We start from the raw sequence: 21,052 nt of genomic DNA, 5'->3' as shown, positions 1-21,052 counted from the left end.
AATAGTCCTCTTCTTGCATCACTGGCATAGACTATTTCTAGATCCTTTACTGAAGCTCACTCAAAAACCAGGAAATACATTTTAGAAAACTACATTACTGACCAGGATCTGGATGGTCAGGAATTAATCAAGGTAATGAGTTCTCCACATTGAGATTGTCTGTTTAAAACTCATCCAGGCTGAGAGCAATTGAAAGCTCTTGCCCTCTGAAGGCTGCTTGCTGGCAAACACGAAACGACTTCTTTGGCCTCAGTCCAGGCTGCAGCCCATGATCATTCACACCACAAAATCCAGCACCTCCAATACTGGCAATTCCACATCCTTGCTGGCAAGTACAGCAAAAATCCAAGGAACTGAAAGGAGGAGTATGTTGAATGCCTTGTCCCTGCAGTTTGTCACCCACAGCCATAGGTGAGACAAACTGATAAGAGTATTTTAGGGATGTTTACAACATTTTCAGTTTTGATGCCTTTTATCACCAGTGAATACAAAGTACAAACACAAACTTCCTGCAAAATGAATCACAGAATTGTTTAGGTTGAAAAAGACCTTTTAAGATCATCAAGTCCAACCGTCAACCCAACACCACCATGCCCACTAAACCATGTCCTGAAGTGCCACATCTACATATTTTTTCACACCTCCAGGGATGGTGACTCCACCACTTCCCTGGGCAGCCTGTTCCAATGCCTGACAAGAAAGTGTGTTTCGTTTTGTCAAAAGAAACGCTAACTTCAAGCTTGATTAGACATTCAGTGAATTATGTTTGCTAAATAGTAAATTATTAATTTACTCAGAGCAGGTCTACTTGGTGTGGTTAAAATAGTGGTCTGGTTATTCTCGGCCATCTATGTTAGGAAAAAAAGAAAAGGTGTGCACTGCCCACAATCATTATAAAATTAAGCTTATACAAAATGACTCTCACCCCTAAACAGCCCTGCTTCCCTTTGTGCTTTATCTTAATCTTCAGATGAAATTTAATAGTTTGGTTCAACCATTGGCCTCTGCTATTTATGCCAATTTAATTAAAATAACAAAGAACTTATTTATAAAAAAAAAAAAAAAAAAAATCTGCTGAGAGCAGTCTACCTGAATCTTCATGCTATGTTTTTGGTAACCACCTGTGGGTTTGTGCAGGTGATTTTAGCATGAAATGTGCCAATGCTCCTTCCAGCAGCATTTGCACTAATTGAAGTTGGCTCAGTGCCACTCTAGTAATTGAGTTTTTTCTACAAAATGTTCAGGGCACTATAGAAATTCTTTCTTACGCTTTACGAGACCTTATAAAACTTCCAAGCCAGTGTCATGAAACAGCACAGCTTGTTTTTATTTCAGTGGCTTAGGCTTGCTACTTTTAAAATTAATTTTTAAAATAGATATGTAAAATATTTCACCTTTATAAACTCCATTAGGGCATTTTCTCTCATGGGTCTTTTGCTGCTTCTGAAGTTCTTTCTCCAATGATGATGTTGCTGTTGTAACTCAGCACATTTTAAGGATCCATATTCGTTTCAAACTTAAATGGATCCATCCACTGCTTTTACTTTACACTATTAACAGAGCTAGGAATTAATATTTCCCTGAATTAAAAGCAAAACATACCCTGAACAGCTAATATCTCCATTGAAGACGGATAAAACAACCTCAAGTACACTTCTCATCCAAAAGAACTGGGTTTCAAATTTCTAGCCATGAGAATTACAGGGTTTGAAGTTCTACCAGGTGCATTTTGGAGCGCTGGTTTGTCTTCCTTTCCTTACTTTTCCCAACTTAAAAAAATTTTAAAAGGCAGGTACAAGTTTACTGTTATCAGTATTTTTGCTGTCATACAAAGACAAATTGGCTTTTTGGCCAGTATTTCTGACTGAAGCCAGCCTTACAGGTTCTTAAGTCCTTTATTTATCAAACAGAAAGGACTCGGAATCTGTTTGCACAAAGAGTCAGTAAGTAACAAAAAGTGTATTTATGTAAAAAGCTACGATTGTGGAAGAGGTTCTAAGAACAACTGAATTGCTTTAAAATTTTGGTTTACTGTAATATTTACAGAATATTTACCTTTAAGAATATCAACAGCAAATCCTTAGAGATTCAGAGAAGTTAACCTTTTAAACTAGTATTACTATTTATATGAACAAGAGACTTCTGTTTGAGATACTTTGTGTAATTACGGTGCTAAATTCCCAGCTCTCTGATTTCCCCAGAATGTAAGCAATATAGAAAGCAAAGGGCACCAAATGCCTTTTAAAACTTCCGACATCCAGTAAAAGGCATTAAAATAAGGTCTTAGAAGTTTAATGAAGTTTTTAAACATTTTATGTTTATTTTGCAATATAAGGTGTCCTGTTAAAGAACTAACCAGCTTATTTTCTCGGCAGGATTAAAAAAATAGGCAACTTTTGAGAAAGTGATAATTTTATTATATATTTTGGTTTCAGTAAAACAGGAAGTGAAGCATTAGGCCTGGTCTAAATTTGTAATTTGGTAGATTATCATAAGCTAAATAACTGGCCCATACCGTTTTGTAAATACTTCCTCAGAAATTTTAGTCAAATGCATTTGAATAGAAATACTGTCCCCACAACTGAAAATTAACTAAAAGACCATAAAAAAGCTAATTAAAAAAAATATGGAACTGGAGAATACTGCTATGGAGCCCTGCAAATAGTAATATTAGATCTGGTCCACTAGAGAAAGTAAAATTTAATTGGACAAATGCCATAGTTATACCAAAATGAGGGAAGGCTTAAGAACTATGGAAGAGAGAAAAAGAATATGGAATCTGATAAAGAAATGTAACAAAATACACATAGTATCTCTATAATTGCAAACTGAATTCACTACCACATTAATGGAAATTTGTGCTTAAAAACAGACAGCAGTTCTGAACTAAAATTATATTTACTTTACAGTACTGCAGTTTGATACAGTTCTGCAACCCTACAAGCACACCGTCTCTTTTATCTTTATTTTATTGTTAGTAGCTTTCCTATAATCATATAAACATCTGTAGAGAAATGCCCATACCCAGACAATCAATGAGGAAGGCTATGATGCCAAGGCATTCGGAAGCAACAGTGAACAGCAGGTTGGCTATAACTAGGATAACATAAGTCATAACAATGAATGACAAGGTGACCAGGTGAATTTTGCACTGCACCAGCAAAGGAATCATGGCATTGAACAAGGGCGTGAGAATTGACTTTGCTGGCATTGGTGTATTCCAGTGAGCCTCCCAGCACCTTTTGATGATAAAGTTAATGACAAACTTACAGATTTAAAAAAAAAAAAACCACAAACTTTTTGGAGACTGAAAACACCGATACATTATGATTTCCTGCTTTCTGATACTGTTTTCTTTTGCTAGAAACTAGTGGAGCAGTGGAACTAGATTTTTCACTCCTGCTCAAAAATACTACCCAAAATACTGTCAAAACCTTCCCATTTTCAACTGTATCTGAGAAATCAGTTCCTAATAACAGACCTTTAATATCACCCTCTCCAAAACATTGAAAAAACAGTGATAGCAGAATATTGGTTTTTCCTACAAGTAGTATAATGTCTGCTCAAAAGTTTGGTATACTTTTAGATGGCTTTAGCCATCCAAATCAATGAGGGGTAAGATAAAAAAGAGACAGGTTTGTAATGGTAATGATGTGTTTGAAGGATAGCAGTGGTAATATCAAAGAGATGGTACATATGCAGTTATCACTGGAGGAAGGGGAATGGTAAAGAAACTTGTTGAATGGAGTATCCTATCATGGCATCATTTTTAAAGCAACACTCCTCATTGTATGTAAAAATGTTCAACTGGTATTCTCTGATATTATTTATACATCCTCCCTAAGAAAAAGCAAATTTTGAGAACATTTAAAATAAACTAAGAGGACAATCTTGCATTCACATGGAACTAGGAAAATCAAAATATGTATCTTTTTTTATTCTAACATCTACCACCTTCTAAAATTTCTTTTTTAACTTTGAACAAAGGTTTTAAGGTGTTTTTTTTCCTTTGTTTCCCCTTTACAAAATATGCGAGTTTTGCTATGTTGTTACCAACTGAGGGCTGAGACAGCCTCCGAGACTGAGAATAAGCAGTACTTGTAAAATCGCTGATGACATTTTTGTACCTGCACAAGAATTTCAAATACACTTCCAAATTCTGCTGCTTTTAATTACTTCACTTCCACCCACTGTCACATACTCGGTATTACAGGCGTTCTGAAGTGCACTTGTAAAAGTGAAGCATCTAAAAGTTCACCACCTGCTTTCTCATGTCCCACTCTCGGCAGTCAGTAAAAATCATTTTTATGCAAACACGTGTGGAAAGCAGGCAGGTAGCACTGCACTGCCTGGTTTGAATATACAAGTTCAAGCTTGGTCTCAGGAGCCACAGAATTTCTAATAAAAGCTACCTAGAATGGTATAAACAAAACTTCTGTTCTATGTTTAGGGACATTTCTTAAATAAGACACTTCAGAGATCTAAAGACTTTTTGGAAACAGAAAGTAGTGAACAAAAATAATCACAAGCTAAAAATCTTGTTTTTCTCTCGCGTGGAAACCATATTTAACCCACCAACCACATTTTGCTATCTTTTACCTAAATTTACACTAACAGCAAATCTTTCAGTTCGAAAGAGAAAAATTTGACTCAGCAGGACCCTGTCTACAGGAAATACTTTGACACATGAGTATGTTTAAGCATAGGAGGTGTCACACTAGATGAAATCATGGCCCTTGAAGTGAGGAGCAAATCACTAGAGAGAAGAGGGAAATCTGAAATGGCTGAAGTCAGTTACAGCTTACAAACTACACTGAACTGTGACCAAACAAGAGGTTACCAATCAGAAGTTTATGAAATAATATTTCCTTTTAAAAATCATTAGAAAAACAATTCTGCTCAGATGAAAGCATTTTCTTACAATACAAGCAGCTCAATTCTATACAGATTTTGATTACATTTGATTTATGGTGCAATTAATAGCCTGATCCAGTTGTAAATCAGAGTGTAAAAATGTCTTTCTTTCAAGTGGCTTTTTTGCTCTAACTTCTGCAGACTTTAACAATATCACTGACCACAGAAAAATGAATAATATATTTGTCATGTTGATGTATATGATGTCCTCTTGTCCTGCCTTGCTCTGGTTCAAGTCATATAAACCAAAGTAGTTGAAAAACTGAAAACTGGGGTTTATAGATTTTGCTTACAACCTGTTGAGGTTAATAGGCTATTGTTGTCATAACCGTGTTACTGAGGATACAGTGATGTACACTGAATATACACGATGAAATTAAAAAAATGATATTTGAAATTATTAAATTGCAATCAAATAGCATAAGCTAGCTAGAGTTTCCCATAGAATAAGCAAAGAACAGCCAAGTTCTAAAAACTCTTTGAATTAGTAAGCATCTACAAAGCACTTCCAAATATAAAACTCAGTGTTATCATTCTAAGTATATTAAAATTATATTAATATATATAATTGATGTAAGTATTAATAGTGCCCAAAATGTAAGTCTCTCAAAATCAGTAAGGTTTGTAAAACTAGGGAAATGATATTGCAACGGCATGCATGTCGAATTGTTTACTTTTCTTTATCCACAGATCATGAAGGAAGTTCGGAGAGCATTGTGCAATGCATCAGCTGATGACAGTAAACTCTTACTTCTCAGCGCAGTGGGAAGTGTATTCTGTAGTGGCCTAGATTACTCATATTTAATTGGCAGGTTATCCAATGACAGAAGAAAGGAAAGCACTAGGATTGCAGAAGCTATAAGGTGACCCAAGCTTACCTATGATCTCTAAATTATGAAATGCAGTGTGTGATTATAAAGATATTTATCAGGTCCAAAAATGTTGTATATTTAAGTGTTGATTGCATTCTAATTATAGTCTTACAAATTTGTTTAATAAAAGAACCTTGGACCTTTCCTTATTAGAAAAGAAAGCACATTTATTCCAGTGCTAATACCCATAGGGATTTATTTTATTCCACTTCTCTGTATTTAGTATTTCAAATCATTCCTCCAAATTCAAATACAACTTTGTTGTTGTTTTTCCAAATTAGCTATTGCTTCATGTTCTAAAGTGGTTCCTGAAAGGCAGATATTTTACTTGTTTTAATGTTCATCATTTTAATGAATTTCAGTACAAATGGGAATCCATGGCTTACTCATATTCTGTTGAAACAGCAGTCTGCCACTGTATTTCAGAACCTTATTAGAAGGGTCTCCACTCTTTTTCTTAAACTTAAATTACTTAATATATATGTAAATGTAGTTTTACTTTCATAACTAAAATGTGACTTTCCTTGTATATATCACATTACCTTAATAGAAATCCAGGGTTTATGACATGCAGTCTACAAATCAATCTGCACAATACATCACCAAATATTTCCATTATCCACAAGGTAAACTTTGTACGTATTTGGCCAATCTTCCAGTATAAATCAACATTACTCCATTAAAGCCAATGGTATTTCACCAGTCTGTACCAGGAGAGGGTTTGGTCCCCTTTTTTTTCCCCCACTTCCTACAAATAAGTATTATTCTTCTGAGAGCTTTAAAACTTTATGCAACAATTTTCTGAAGGAATATTAAAGAATTTGTTTTACAATAGATCTATATTTTGGATATATTAATATAATGTAAGATCAGGTTTAGTTATTATACGACATGTATTAACCACTGATTATCTTGGTTACAACTACTGCAGATCAGTTTGGATTCTCAGTTTAATACTTTTGAAATTCTCAAAGTAGTAATTATTTTGAAAGAATTTAAAATGTATAATAAATTATGACCTGTTTTTAAGACCCTAGCTATGCTTCAATATCATGTAGTGATATTTAAAAAGAGAAAAACCCTTTGAAGGACACATCCTAATTTTTTTTTTTTTTAATGTGAGGGATTTTTAATAATGTGGAACCAAAAAAACATGAGGGAAGAATATCACTATTCTTGTTTGAAAACACAGGCACACTCACACTCCATTAGAAGATACAAATTTAATATTATTCATGTAAATATAGTGTAGATAGGTATTGTTATATATGTATACATTTATCTACACACATTTAATATACAGGTATACTTACCAATTCAACATTTAAATGAGTGTAAGCCAAACTATGATACTCGGTTTTTCCATCCTTGGACTCACAGACCACTCTTGAAATACTGGTACAATGTACTGCTCCTTGTCAGGAATGTCGGCTTCAGGCCCACTGGAAATAGATTTTTATTGTACTTCTGGAAACAATACACTACGTTTTCCATTGAGCACTCTCTGTGCTTTCTGTGAACAAAGGACTCAACTCATGGAAAATATACTGTAATAAGGGTAGAAAAAAATGTACACTTCGCTTTTTCAGTGGTTAGGATGTCCTAAAACACATTAACAGATCTCTGCATCCTCTGCTGCTTTACATCAAGTTAGACTTGTATCAAAATGAAATTAACATCTTGATTACCATGTGTTTCCACTTTCTAAAGTATGGATCTCAGATACTGATCACAAGTTAAAACTGAAGTTTAAACACCCATCAAGTCTCATCTCACATGAATGATTTATTCATTTGGTCCCTGTACTCATCTACTGCCTTTGGGGCTTGCAACTCACAGATGTGTGGCCCTGTAGCTTCTCTCCAGGTACTGAACATAGATCCATCAGCCTGAGCTGCCATCATCCAGACATGTGTCTGGCATTGCACTCCTGGAGCAGGGAAAAGGCAGACAGGCTGCACTGCAACTGTGCATATGTGGCCTACAGCTTCTGTAGACCAAATGCAGGCATTTGCTGCCCTCACAAGCTCCCAATATTTTACCCTTCCACTCCATCCTATAGGTGGCATGTTCCATACCCATCCATTGTACCATCCTCTGTGCTCCCCGTCTTTCCCTCATGACAGAGGCTCATTGTGTCTTCTCAATGTTCTGTTCCACTCTCTCCCAATCTCCAGGTCCTCCCTTCCTTGCTCACTCATATGAAGATTTCACATTTCCTTCAACCTTTCCCCTCCATTAATGTGTTCTGCTTTGTTCTTCCTCCCCATCATCTAACCATTTCCTCTCCACATCCCTAATTGCTTTTCCACATTCACTTCCAGTCCCATTTATCACCACATACTTCCTGCTTTTCTCCACAACACTATTTTCTTCTGCCTCGACACAGTCCTCTGATCTGCTGCCACCATTTATCCATAGTTTGTTCTTTTTACCTATCATTTGTCATATCCCTGTTCCCATCTGTAGTCCTACTTGGAAGGCTTACTTGCTTAACTACTAAGGTTCTCAAAATTTTGGAATTAATCAGGTGCAGGTGCTGTGATCCACAGTCATTACTGAACCATAAACGACTGAAAAAATAATGAGATAAGGGAACAGCATTGCTTCTGCAAACAAAAATGAACCGCAACTCTCCTTCACCCTGCTATCCTCTAGAAAGAAATGGTCTTGAACAGACAAATATGATGTTCCTTATTTCACTCTCTTTGTCTTGCCTCTGATCTCCTGTTTTATTACTCACTGTGTGAACAGAGCTGCATCAATTCCCACGAGTCTCTATTTTCCCATGATCAAAAATCAACTCCTTACTAGATAGCCTGAAAAACAGAACTCATTCACTGAACATTTAATGCTGGGTCACCTCAGACTCTCTGTTTTCAGTTAAAATATAGCCAATGCCCTTGCACTTCAGTCCAATAAAATACTTATCTTCAGTACGTTTTCCATTTTTTGCCAAATCGGCACTCTAACCTGCAAGGCACACCTCCTGTTCCCACATACAGAAGTCTAGGTCTTTTTGACCTCAGTGGGAGGGCTGCAGCTCATCAAAGGGCACATTTGACAAAATGTTCTTTCCTAAAATCTGTCAGCAAAGATGCACTCTGGATCTAATAAATACCCACTGCAGGAACAGAATCTCCTGTTTTGTTTTGAATTTGATTTATACATGTCTCTTTTCTAAAGTAATTGAGCATCTCGTTTGCCTCCATATACCTGCTGTGCACTGAGCTGCTGGAGCTCATAATTTGCCCACAATCACACTCATGCTTTTTCCTAATTGGTATATAGACTGTTCCATTCAACAGATGTCTTTCCACAGTTGCTGGTAGGTAACTTATTTAAAATATCTCCTCATTGCACAGAATTTAACATGTTCCAGTTCATTCATCCAGATGAATCTGATCACATTTACTTCCCCATTATTCCCATCGCTTCACATTTACTGTTGTAGGCAAGCAAGGGCATCTACCTTGTTATGTCTTTGCCAAAGACATTTGCAATGAAGAGCCAACACATCACTCGCCTAATTCTTTCCCTGTTCAAACATTTCTCTCTCTCTCTGACTCCCCTTTGTGGGTCTTACTCTTTCTGCTGGTGTTCCATAAATTTTTACTATCTACCAATCCATTGATGGGACTTGCAGTAACCTTTGACAACCTTTTGATCTTAAGAGAACTTTTTGAAAAAAATAAATATTCAGCAATCCACCTATGAGTTTCCAGTCTTTCACGCTATAATATGTTCATCAAGTTAGCCAAATCAGATCGTCAGAATCCATACTAGCCATTGTGGAACAAACAGAGAAGCGCTATGTGTACAAACTCATGAGTTACTGGTCCAGAAGTAAAACTAAACCTAACCAAACCATTCTGCAAAAAGTACAAAAGTCAATGCATTCCAATTAATTGATTCATATACAAAACTATTTAATATGCCAGGTACTCAGAAAGATTAAATAACTAAATATGAGCAAAATTTTCCATGTGCAAACTAGAAAGTATCTTGCAATTCTGACCTCATATAACTGGGCCATGGCATTTATTGTGTTCATCTGTGGTTCTAATTTGTTTTCAGATTAAGTACTTTAAGCTTGGGTATTTATCTAAGTGTTACTTCTGTATTCAAGATTTTTCTTTTATTTTTTATTTTAGGGATTTTGTAAAAGCTTTTATTCAATTTAAGAAGCCAATTGTGGTTGCTATCAACGGTCCTGCTCTTGGGTTAGGAGCTTCTATTTTACCACTATGTGATATCGTTTGGGCAAGTGAGAAGGCATGGTTTCAGACACCATATGCAACAATCCGACTCACTCCAGCTGGCTGCTCATCATACACATTCCCGCAAATTCTGGGTGTTGCACTGGTAAGGTTTTCCACCTCAAATTGCTGAAGAACCTTTCTTAAATTCATGCTCTTCTTTCTCTCTTTAAAAAGTAAGGCAGAAAACAACCGTTTCTCTTAATTGTCATGAATGGAAATTAAATCTGTGGAAAGTTCATCTAATCCCTACCAATTTCTTATCACAAAATGACCTCAGAATTCAATGTACTACACATGCTGTACACAAGAAAGATTGAACACAGGTTGAAAAAGCAAAGATTGTCAAGACCATGGTAGAAAAGAAACGCATTAGCAGAATAATGTTGCAGAGTACTTGTCTGTGTTGTGTTAGGATTGTGCAGTAACAGAGCAAGATACTGCTCTCTGCTCTCTAAAGCAATCCATAATAATTCTAGTAAGGTTGCTTAGTTTTTACCAGTATAACAAAGCAGAATTTGCCCCACAAAGTATTTCATACTAGGTTCCATGACTCTTTGCACAGTATCACTGACAGTTACTCTTGTAAAATCAGCAATATAGATTCATCATGCATGCCAGCACATTTCTCTTAAATGAAACCCATGCTGGCTCTGGCCACCTGCATAATCCTTAAATAGTTACCGAAACTCCTTTTAAAGTATTTTGCAGTATGGAAAGATACAGGAGACCATTTGTAAATTTAATCTTGAAAATAACAGGCAAGTATGGAAAAGATTTTAAGGTAATTATAACCCAAGATCACAAGTGATCTTTTGGTTTCACAGGCAAATGAAATGTTGTTCTGTGGGAGAAAGCTGACAGCACAGGAAGCCTGCAGCAGAGGACTAGTGTCACAAGTATTTTGGCCAACAACATTTAGCCAAGAAGTGATGCTACGAGTGAAAGAAATGGCATCCTGCAGTGCAGTGGTAAGAAATCAAACTCCTTTGTGATTAAATTACATTTCACAGAGGCAAGGTCTGCTCCCAAGCCTCATCACATGGTGGGTCCCCAGTTTCCACAACCATACCTGTGAAAGAAGGCTAACAACAGAAAATCTGGAGAGGGTTCAGTGAGCTCATGGAGTTTCTCATTTTTCAGGGGCAGGGAGGGTTATTTCCTTTCCCCATCTTCACATTTATTCAATATGAGTGGAACCTCCTTGCCCCAGATTTTGAAAGGTGATTTTAGCATAGGTTTCCTTCATGAAGGTGGAAGAGTCTGCAACTATACAACTGTAGGGGAAATCTCTGTAGGGCCAGTAAGAAAATATATTTGCCTTTCACATTGTCCTGGCCTACTATGTTTCAGCTGAGTCTGCCTTCTTTTCTGCACCTGCACAGTTCCTGATTCTGCAAAATGTTCTACACAGTGCACCAGAAGGGTAAGATAGTGCCAGCTAACCTCTGCTGTGAAGGAGAAGTGAGATCCAGACACAGAGGGATTTGAACACAGTCTGGTCACAGTGTATTATAACTTTCCTTTTGTGTACATAAAAGTTGGAAGAAAACCCTTTCCTATTTTTACTTCCTAAGGTTTTTTCCCTTCAGGCAGATATACTCCCATTCTGGGCACATCCTTGTTTAAAAAAAATGCAGTGAAGAAAGTGATACTGGCTGCAATAAAACTGCACTAACTGAAGTGCAAATTGTTGCAGTTTCTTGCTATACTTCCTATGCCTGAAACTGTCTTAGCATCCCTCAGTTTCATTTAAAAGATCCGTTGTAAAAGAGAAGGTAGAGACACAGGAGATTTTTAATTAAATGAAGTGTAGATTAGATCTTACAAAAGACATTCAGAATGAAACTGTCTGGAAATGTAGCATAAGCTTATTTGATCATGCTGATATAACGTGTGTTATATGAGTTGGGAAAACCTCTCGGCCTTATTGTGAATTCTTCCTTCCTTCACTGTTATTGGCTGTCAATGAAATTTTCTCTTGAGACCTGTTAGAAAGATTGGTGCTGACTTGTGGACAAAGATGAGTTAAAACTGTCAAAGACTACATTTACTCTCTGAGATCCTAAATGCAAATCAGGCTGAAGTCACAAAACCAATGAATATGATGAGCTCATCCAAGTTCACTGTGGGTACTTGTTCACAAACAGACCAAAAAATAAACCACTGGCCCCGCTATTTGCAGTTAACACCATTTACTTGAGTTAAAGAGAAATACTTCTTTGGAATAGCAGTATCGTAACCAAAAACAGATAGGAACTGGGCTTAACGTGTATGTGTTGACAAAGCTGAGTGGAGAGTATGCATCTCCCTTACCATAGACACTGTATTAGTTTACATTAAATCTTCTGCTCTCAAAAAAAAAGTAACATATGAATTATTAATGGTTTTGTTTGACTAGTTGGGTTCCTTGTGAGATACATACTGGTGTTATATATTTCAAAAAGGATGCAATCTCAATGCGTTTAAAAATGGGTCCCGGAAAAATGAGCTGAACTATGGGAGCAATGATGGACCTGCTGTTCATGCCTTTAAGAACTTCCAGCAATTACTAAGGGCTTGAGATTGGGCTTTCTGTTGCAAAAACCTTAGGTGATTTGTTATGACTACTTGTATATACTAAGCAAATGCAACTCCAGAACACAGTCAGAGGGTGCCTGGTTTGCTTAACACACTTCTTTTATATAATATTTCACTTTTATAAAAATGCAAGTAAATAAACTTAAAAAGGTATTTGCAGTAAAGGCCCTTTCCTATTAATTTCTGTTTTGATAAGGAAATGATGCATGAGGGAAAATTGTTAAAGATGATGGACACCCACGTTTGGGTTTCCAACCTCTATGAACTTAAAGACTACCTTCCAGAAAACGGGTACCCAATATATCATGCCTCAGACATTTTCATTTCAAGGGATCACATTTTTTAACAGGAGGGAGTTCAGCTCCTTCTAGTGCTTGATGGCAGACCTTCAATAAACTAAGGTACTTCAGAATCCCTCATTCCTTTTAAAAATGCTGGCACTAATGCATAAACCTCAGAAGTCCTTAATTCTTGAAGATGCTGACTATCAGCAAGTGGAGTTACAGCTGTAAATCAAATCTAATTTCTGTGCCCAAAGGAGTTATTTAGATTGTAAAACAGAGTCAGTAGTGTAAAAATGCTGTTCACGCCATTATCCGTAATAATTTCTTCAGATTCAAAATGAAATACTGAGTGGTATTTTGGCTTTAGGTATTGGAAGAGTCAAAATGTCTCGTGCGGAGCTTCCTGAAATCCGGACTTGAAGATGTGAATGAGAAAGAGTGTCAGATGTTAAAACAGCTGTGGAGTTCTTCCAAAGGACTGGATTCATTATTCAGCTACTTGCAAGACAAAATTTATGAAGTCTGATGTCTTGGCCTAAAAAAGAGGCCTTAAAGAGAAAATGCTCCACTTGCAAAGTCAAACATTACCTGTGTTTGAAAAGCAGAGGCAATGCATCAATGAGGAATTTGTGACAGTGTATCCTAATACATATGGTTGTGTCGATTTCCTTGTGAGCTACACAGCTGCTTGTAGCTGGTTTGATTTTGTGTAACCGAGACGTAGGCAGGCTTGTTCAGTGCACATAATCTCTACAGAGGGCTGCATCTTTCACATTGCTCATCCAGATAAAAGTATACATTCCATGTGCTGAGAAGCACCACTGAGGCCCAATAAGGCACACCATCTGTAATGATTTATTTTGTCTGTCCTTCTTAACTTATTCTTGCTGTTGCAACACATCTGGGCTGACACAGAGGGCTCAATCTAAAAACTGGGTCAGCACAATATTTTGTAGACCCAAACACCATACTTTAGAAATATTTTAATTATTTTTTTCTAACAGTGTAATGGAAAAATCTGATAATTTATATGTATAATATGTAAAGTTAGTTTTACAAAAACTACTAGGATTTTTTTTGTTGAATTTATTTAACTTATTTATTTTGTGTTCATATTCAGCTGTTTATTGATCACAGATCTTATTTTCATACTTCCCTTGACTGAATTAATGGCATCACATAAGAATGCAAACACATTTTTAGCAGCAAATTGTGTAGAAAAATAAAGAATATATAGAAAACACACAGAATGCTGTGGGCAGTAAAAGAAACAGCCACGTGCATGCTCCTCTATGTGTAAAATTGTATTTAAAAAATGTATGAAATAGATTCATTTGCCAGGGTTAAGGGGAGAAAAGTGGATTCTGAAACAGTGAGCCCCCCTTAAGTCTCTTCACTTTCTGCCTTCTTGAGGAGCACTGAAGGGCTTGCCAACAAGATGCTTTGTTTAAGTTTACTATATTCCTGTTAGCCAGATATCAGTAACAGGGTGAGTGATGCCGTTATGTGGCATCACACTGTTTTTCAGGTTTAAACATCCCGTTTTGGTCTGAAGTCTAAAAGCAAATCCTTATGAGCCTTAGTCTAGTTGCCTGATTCCTCAGGTGTGAGATAATTTCTGCTCTGGAGGCCTTTGGGTGTGGGCCAACAGTTTATACAAGGTGCTAGGTATTGAATTAAGTGGAGGGAGAGGTTTTGTTTTGCTTCTCCCAGCTCTCCACATCTGGCCACCCCACCATCTGTTACAAGAACTTATGGCTGTCCATAAAAGCAGTCCACAGTGAACAACAAAAGTCCAATCTGCTATTTTAGAATGTGATCCTAGTACTTTTCAGTGACACTGACTGACTTCTGAACACTGGATCTCTCTCAGTTCTTTCTTGCTAGTAAGGCAATTAATATGGGAATAACACAAGCATGCTCTGTGACTTCACCTGCCATTTTAGTATGCCCAAATGAAAACCTCTTGAAGCAGAAGCTTTGCACATTTGTTTGCTTTGTAATTTGTGCACTTGCTCTCCATCCTTGAGCTCAGTGACTTGTTTATGGTTTAAACCTCTGCAAATGAGGCTGCTAGGTTTTCTCCCTCCCTGTATTTCCATGAAGAGTTTCAACAAAGCCTTTGTAAAGTTAACGAACAGGTGATGATAGTAAACAGTAGCCTTCAACACATTAATATAACTTTTTTTTTCCCCCACAAATAATTAGAAGTGCTGTTACTATGGCCTAATTGTACCACTGAATTTTAAGGAAATCATTACCCTAAAGGCAGAAGTTCTCATGGAAATTCTTCATTAGAAAGAGAAAAATCTGGCTTCTAATTAGCCTCTTTTAAATGTTTTCAAAAAAACTTGCCAAAACAAGTAACTTATTTTTAAATGTCTGAAACAGAACTCTTTCAATAACTATTTGAAGTGATAGATGCACCACTTGTTTTATACTAATACTTGCTTATTTCCACAACCTGCCAGCAATGCCACAGAGTGCATGTGCAAAGACTTGGTTGGATCAAGGCCACAGGACCCCCTACTATGCCAGTGTGCGCACGTGAGTCACCTGTACAGCAGTCCCATTAAAATGAGAGGGATTACTCAAGTGAAAACCACTCGCATACGTGTTTGCACAATCAGGCCTCCAGCATATGACTTCAGAAAAAAAAAAAAGAAAGAAAAAAAAAAAAAAGCAATGGAAAGTACCATGATTCCTCTATTTCCTTTATTTCCTTTATTCCCGTCCAGAGAGCCATAACTCCTAGTCATGTGTTAATAAGATATTAGGAAGTTTATTTCAATACTATGCTTGGGTTTTGTAGATAAATATAGAAAAATTGCTCAGCAATGTGAAGGTATGCTTTCCATATGAGATTTTCAAACAGAGAAGAATCATAAGTTGTTAGACCTTTAAACTGCATCATTTCATCTGAATTTTCAGATATCTGTATCTTAGCATTTTTTATGACAAAGGAATGGTTGAAATACATTTTCTATAATTATTTTTCCATTAAAGCAAGCGCTAACCATAGTTAACATTTTTAATTATTCATAGCTATACAGTTACAATCTAGTTTTCAATGGAACCTATTTTCCCTTCAAAAAAGAGTAATAACAACGTCAAAAGCTTCTTTTCCAGTATTTGGATCAGATCAGAATCAATTTTCTCTTGTGTTTCTGTCCTTACGAGGTATTCAGATATCTAGATGTACTGTACATATTAGTCTGGGTACCTTTACTAATATTCACAGTATTTAAGATTATAAATGCAATTTGTTGTTAAGTATGTTATTTTATTCTTGTGTAAATTGTTTTGTACAATCTTTAAAAACCTACAGTTTTGCATTTGTAGATATTAAAGGTAAGCAATTTATTTTGTGTTGTCCTGCATGTATATTTTTGCTGTAGATAAGTGTTGCTTAGTTTACTATTTCAGTACATTTCTGTTTAAATGAATAAGCTTACAAACTTTAATACAGTATATATTTTCAGAATATAAACTTTTATATTTCTGTGGTAGGTTAGGGTATGCGTTTTAGGCAATCTTTTTCACTACTATTAACTGTTCTTTTAATCTATAATATAATGGTTTTGTGCCAATAGTTTTTCATTAGAATAAAATGCTCTTTTAATGTTAGGGATAAACAGACAACTTTGGTTGGGGTTTGTTTTATTTTGGTTTTTTTATTATTATTTTGCCAGCCTTTACAGTTTTAAATGTAATTTATAAATGTATTGCATTTGTGAATAAGCCTTACCATTAGGTACAAGAAATCTTTAAAGCTACATAATTGCTTATGTAGTACTAAGGACTTCCCCAAATAATTGCTGTAAGAAAGTTAGCAAATCAGAGTACAGGGCCTTAAGTTTTTCTTGTGAAAAGGATAATACGGGTTGTTTCTTCTGAACAACATAGGTAGACTTGTCAGCATGGGCTTTGTTATATATAAACTGTGCATTTGTACTCCCAACCACAGTAGTTTAATCTCAGGCTTTGTGTGGCTGGGTCTATAAAAGTCAAATCTGGCTAAAGCCAGTGCTCTTTAGGAGACACTAAAGAAGTTTACATAAGAGACTTATAGACAATCTTAATCATAGTACATTTGGGTACTCAGTATCCTAGATGTGTTATCTGTGTCTGCCCAATTAACCGTATGTTTTAAGCCATATTAAATCTCTTTACTGCTACTTTAAATACTACACTGAAAGTCATTCACTAGCTTGCTTACTCACAGACAGGATTTGAATTTTTAGTGAATAAAAATATTATGCCTTCCATAAAAACAAAGGACCAAAGAATTGCATTATTCTAACAAAGCATTAGTTCCTTCGCCAGTGAACTAGTTTGACATTTGTGCTGAAGATCAGATAGTCTCTTTCTGCTGCAAACACTGCATTCTCATCCATGTCAAGTGTAAGGGGAAAAGATGTATCCACTGACCTATTGGGAAAGGAGTGACGTTCAGCTAGGATGGCATGTCTATTGGTAAGGCTTATTACCAAACCTCTGAGATGAAGCAAAGAACCAAAAATTCACAAATTATGTCAATGTAAATTTATTTTCAGAACTTGCACAAATAATTAATTGTAGAACTTTGCAAATTAGGCCCTTAAGTTATTTTGTCAGAACGCCATGGAACAGACTAAAACAGTTTCTAATATTTGTAATGATGAGTACATATTATAATATTATAAGGGTACAGGCACCCCTATATCACAGTGTTGTAAATATTTTCTGAAACTGGTACAGTACTGAGGGACTTGTATCTTCTGATATATCAAATATTGACTGTCTAGATCAAATTGTACACAATTTATTTGTTGATGGTCCTGTAACTAGTGTATGGACACATTTCTGGGTGCCTTAGAAGTTGTATTTTTCATGTGTGTTAATATGCAGTATTTATACATTGTGAGAAGCTGCTTTGAATAAAAACATTGAAACTTCATTTCAATGCAGTGATTTTCAGTTTTACATAGGCAGAATGAAAGTGATGATAAGTAGTAGACACAGAGTATTATATATGATAAAGCTATTCATGGACTCCTGCCCTTTAAAAGAAAGCAGGCATGCAGCAGGCTTTTTAAGAAGAGAAATTAAACTTAAAACTTTTTTTTTTTTCCAAATGGCAAAAAACAGGACACTAAAGACACTGCAATAAGAACTCTCTGAAATCATTCATCATGATCCATTTCATTTATCATTTCATGATCAAATCCAAGAAAACTGCCGAGAACTGTCTTATAAATACACTTCTAGGACACCTTCTCCACCATTATCACTTCCACTATTTGGTATGTGCATGTCACCTAAAGCATATCTGCCCAGAACCAACTACTGCATACTGTTTTTCAGCTCCACATGAGGGAATTTGATTTTGAAGTGGTATTTGCCAGGGAGGCCAAGATTCAGCCCAGAACCGCCTTGGTGCAGTGTGAAGCTGGATCACCCTGTGGTCTTCCTGCATGGTTATAGACGGCAATCCTTCCATGAGGTCTCTTGTATACAAGGTGATCGTTTGGCTGTAGCATCCATGAATGCTGTTTCCAATCACATATCTCCCATGATTAGAAGAGTAACTGTAAATTACCTCTGCCTGGGGCAGAAAAGGAAGGCTATTTTTACAGCCAGGGTTACCCAAACCACCTATACAACAAGGTCTGAAAAAAAGACCTAGACTTGATTCAAAGGACAGCAATTATGTTCTAGCAATTATGTTGGTTAGCTTTAAACTGACAGACACTGTTAGTAAAATCTGTGGTCAGCTATTTAGAGTAGAGGATTGAGCAATTTAGTCTTGCTTCACCATCAACAAATCCAATTATTTATTACGGTGACTCTTGTCAGGAATGAACTTATCGTAGCTTGCACTGGACTGTAAGCAATATGCACATGATGAACAGAGTATGATACCTTTCTTCTCTAACAGTTCTATTGATAATTTTTGGTTTAACATAGATTGCCAACATGGAAATTTTATTTTAAATAACTTATTTTCAAAGGAAAGCAAAAATTCTTTAAAATTAAAAAATCCACCCAAATATTTTGTCAAGTCAGGTTTTTTTAAAGCATGATAAATGTTAGTCCTTGTTGCTGTAAATTAATATACAAACAAACTACATGGAAGAGGAACCCATTAAGTAGATATAAAGAAGGTCTACAAATTTAAGCAGACAAAAGACAGGTCTATGAATTGCATGTATAAAAGAGCTGGTACTAATCCCACTTAAGATATAAAAAGTACTCGAACAGGTCAAAGCCCTACATAAACTAAGATATGCCACTTCTCATTTTGAGTTCTGAATAATAGAAACAATATTGCATATGGAAAGAACAAGGAGACGTTCTGAAACAAATGAACAGCAAACGAAAGCATGCGAGAAAACCAGAAGGACACCATTTTAAAGACTGTGGGAGTTCAAAGCAAATCAAGTCTCAGAAGTCAGGCCTAGGGGTCGGTTTGATTGAGAAGGAAAAAGTCAAAGGGTGAAATTCTGGGCCTATCAACTTCAGGAATTCACCTCTCCCTGGTGCCTTATTTTTCATGAAACCCTCTCAGAAGATTATAAAGTTTAATAAAACATAACGCATCTGTTCATGACTCTGATGTCTGACATCCTCAAAACCAATCTACAGTCATAGCATGGAGAGAGTTTCAAACTACTAAGAAAGCCAGACTAACAGCCCACTCTAGAATTCAAACCATTTGAATTGTGCTAGCACTGCTTTGCTTTAATTTATACTCTTTCCTTGGTTTTACAAAATTTGCTCATTACGGATGTATAATAAAAATAGAACTGTTAAAATCTTTGTTGAATACCAATTATTAAGTCCATCTGGCTTGACACAATAACTTTCACCTGGAACTGTCAAAAGTACTATGGGAGAAAGAAGGAAATTTTCATTTTGAGAAAAGGAAACAGTTTATCATTTAGAAACTTCAAAAATCCTAAGCTAAACTGTATCACCTTTCCTTTATCACTTCCTGGCACTGGTGTCACTTGAACAAATTCAGTGGATCGAAGTCAAAACCTACCAACATCAACAGAGATCCTCCTACTGACTTCAGCTGCTTCTAGATCAGCCCCAGGGGTTGACAGATGCCACAGCAAACTCCTTCACCATAATAGTACAGAAAAAATCTTGTAGCCATCTTCTTCAAAAAATAAATGTGGCACTGATCAGAAAGATAAAATTAGGAGGGAGGCAGGGTTCCCTATCCTTAGTTCAAAATTTAACAGCAGTGTCTAAGAAATTTTGAATAAAATTCAACATTTTCAATTTTATCACTGACTCTTGTTAGTAGAAAGACATGCTCTGCTGTGTTTTAACCTTCCTCAACTCTTCAAGTCACATTTATCAACTTGGATTCTGGATGACTATGTAACATCTGTGAAACTTATTTTATACATTGGTCATAGACAGAAATATGTTGGTGAGCAACTATAAAGAGAAAAGTAAAAATGCTCTTTGCAACTAAGAGTCATGTTTGAAACAGGGGCTATTGAACTGCCACTGCCTCCTAAGATGTTAGATAAAAAGCTGCATCTAACATTAGAGTTTCTATAATGAAAAATGATTTAAAAACTAAGTGGCAATCTTGTCAGGATTAAGTTAATTACTATCATCTAGAAGTAAGTTATTCACAGTCATCCAGAAATATGTTTCTGATGTGTCTGTAAATCAGTGCTACAATTTCTGTTACTCCAAAAAGATCAGCAATTTCATACTGCTGTCCTTCCAGTCTTCTGGTTAGTTATTACATATGCTGCCTACCATGCTCTCGGGTATTCACTCTCTACAACAGGTTCATTAAATGGATAAAGGCATTCACAGGAAAACTCTTCCCATGCCTAATTATTCAAGATCTGCATTATCTTCACCTCTCTCTTGTTTGTTTTGTATGCAGCTGCAGCCAGTTGTTTGTCAGGGACTCAGACTCCAGCAAACAATTCCCTCCAAGTCCACTTTTTGCCCATTAGGCTCATAATGAGCAACAACTCAAAACTCCTGCCAGCTGAGCTGCCAAGGGATTCCCTGCTGTTTCAAGGGTAAAGGTCAGATGAGCACGGCTTTGCTGATCAGCAGCAGCATGCCCACTGATTGGAGTGCAGGGTTTGGAGTCGACAATTGCTCGACCCTGATCCTCCCT

General features: G+C 36.3%; 1 protein-coding gene across 4 annotated transcripts in view; it reads left to right on the top strand.

Moving 5' to 3' along the window:
- Positions 1-17,848, top strand: part of CDYL2 (chromodomain Y like 2) — a 61,389-nt gene extending 43,541 nt beyond the window's left edge. For all 4 annotated transcript variants that reach the window (XM_052795635.1, XM_052795638.1, XM_052795637.1 and 1 more), the window contains 4 exons: positions 5,605-5,777; positions 9,941-10,151; positions 10,873-11,016; positions 13,277-17,848. In XM_052795635.1, coding sequence (XP_052651595.1) covers positions 5,605-5,777; positions 9,941-10,151; positions 10,873-11,016; positions 13,277-13,435 — 687 coding nt within the window. In that variant the 3' untranslated portion in view covers positions 13,436-17,848. The remainder of the gene's footprint in view (positions 1-5,604; positions 5,778-9,940; positions 10,152-10,872; positions 11,017-13,276) is intronic.
- Positions 17,849-21,052: the final 3,204 nt, after the last annotated feature.

The sequence above is a fragment of the Harpia harpyja genome, chromosome 9 (genome assembly GCF_026419915.1).
Source record: "Harpia harpyja isolate bHarHar1 chromosome 9, bHarHar1 primary haplotype, whole genome shotgun sequence".
Classification (NCBI taxonomy): Eukaryota; Metazoa; Chordata; class Aves; order Accipitriformes; family Accipitridae; genus Harpia; species Harpia harpyja.
This window is presented reverse-complemented; position numbering and strand designations above follow the sequence as displayed.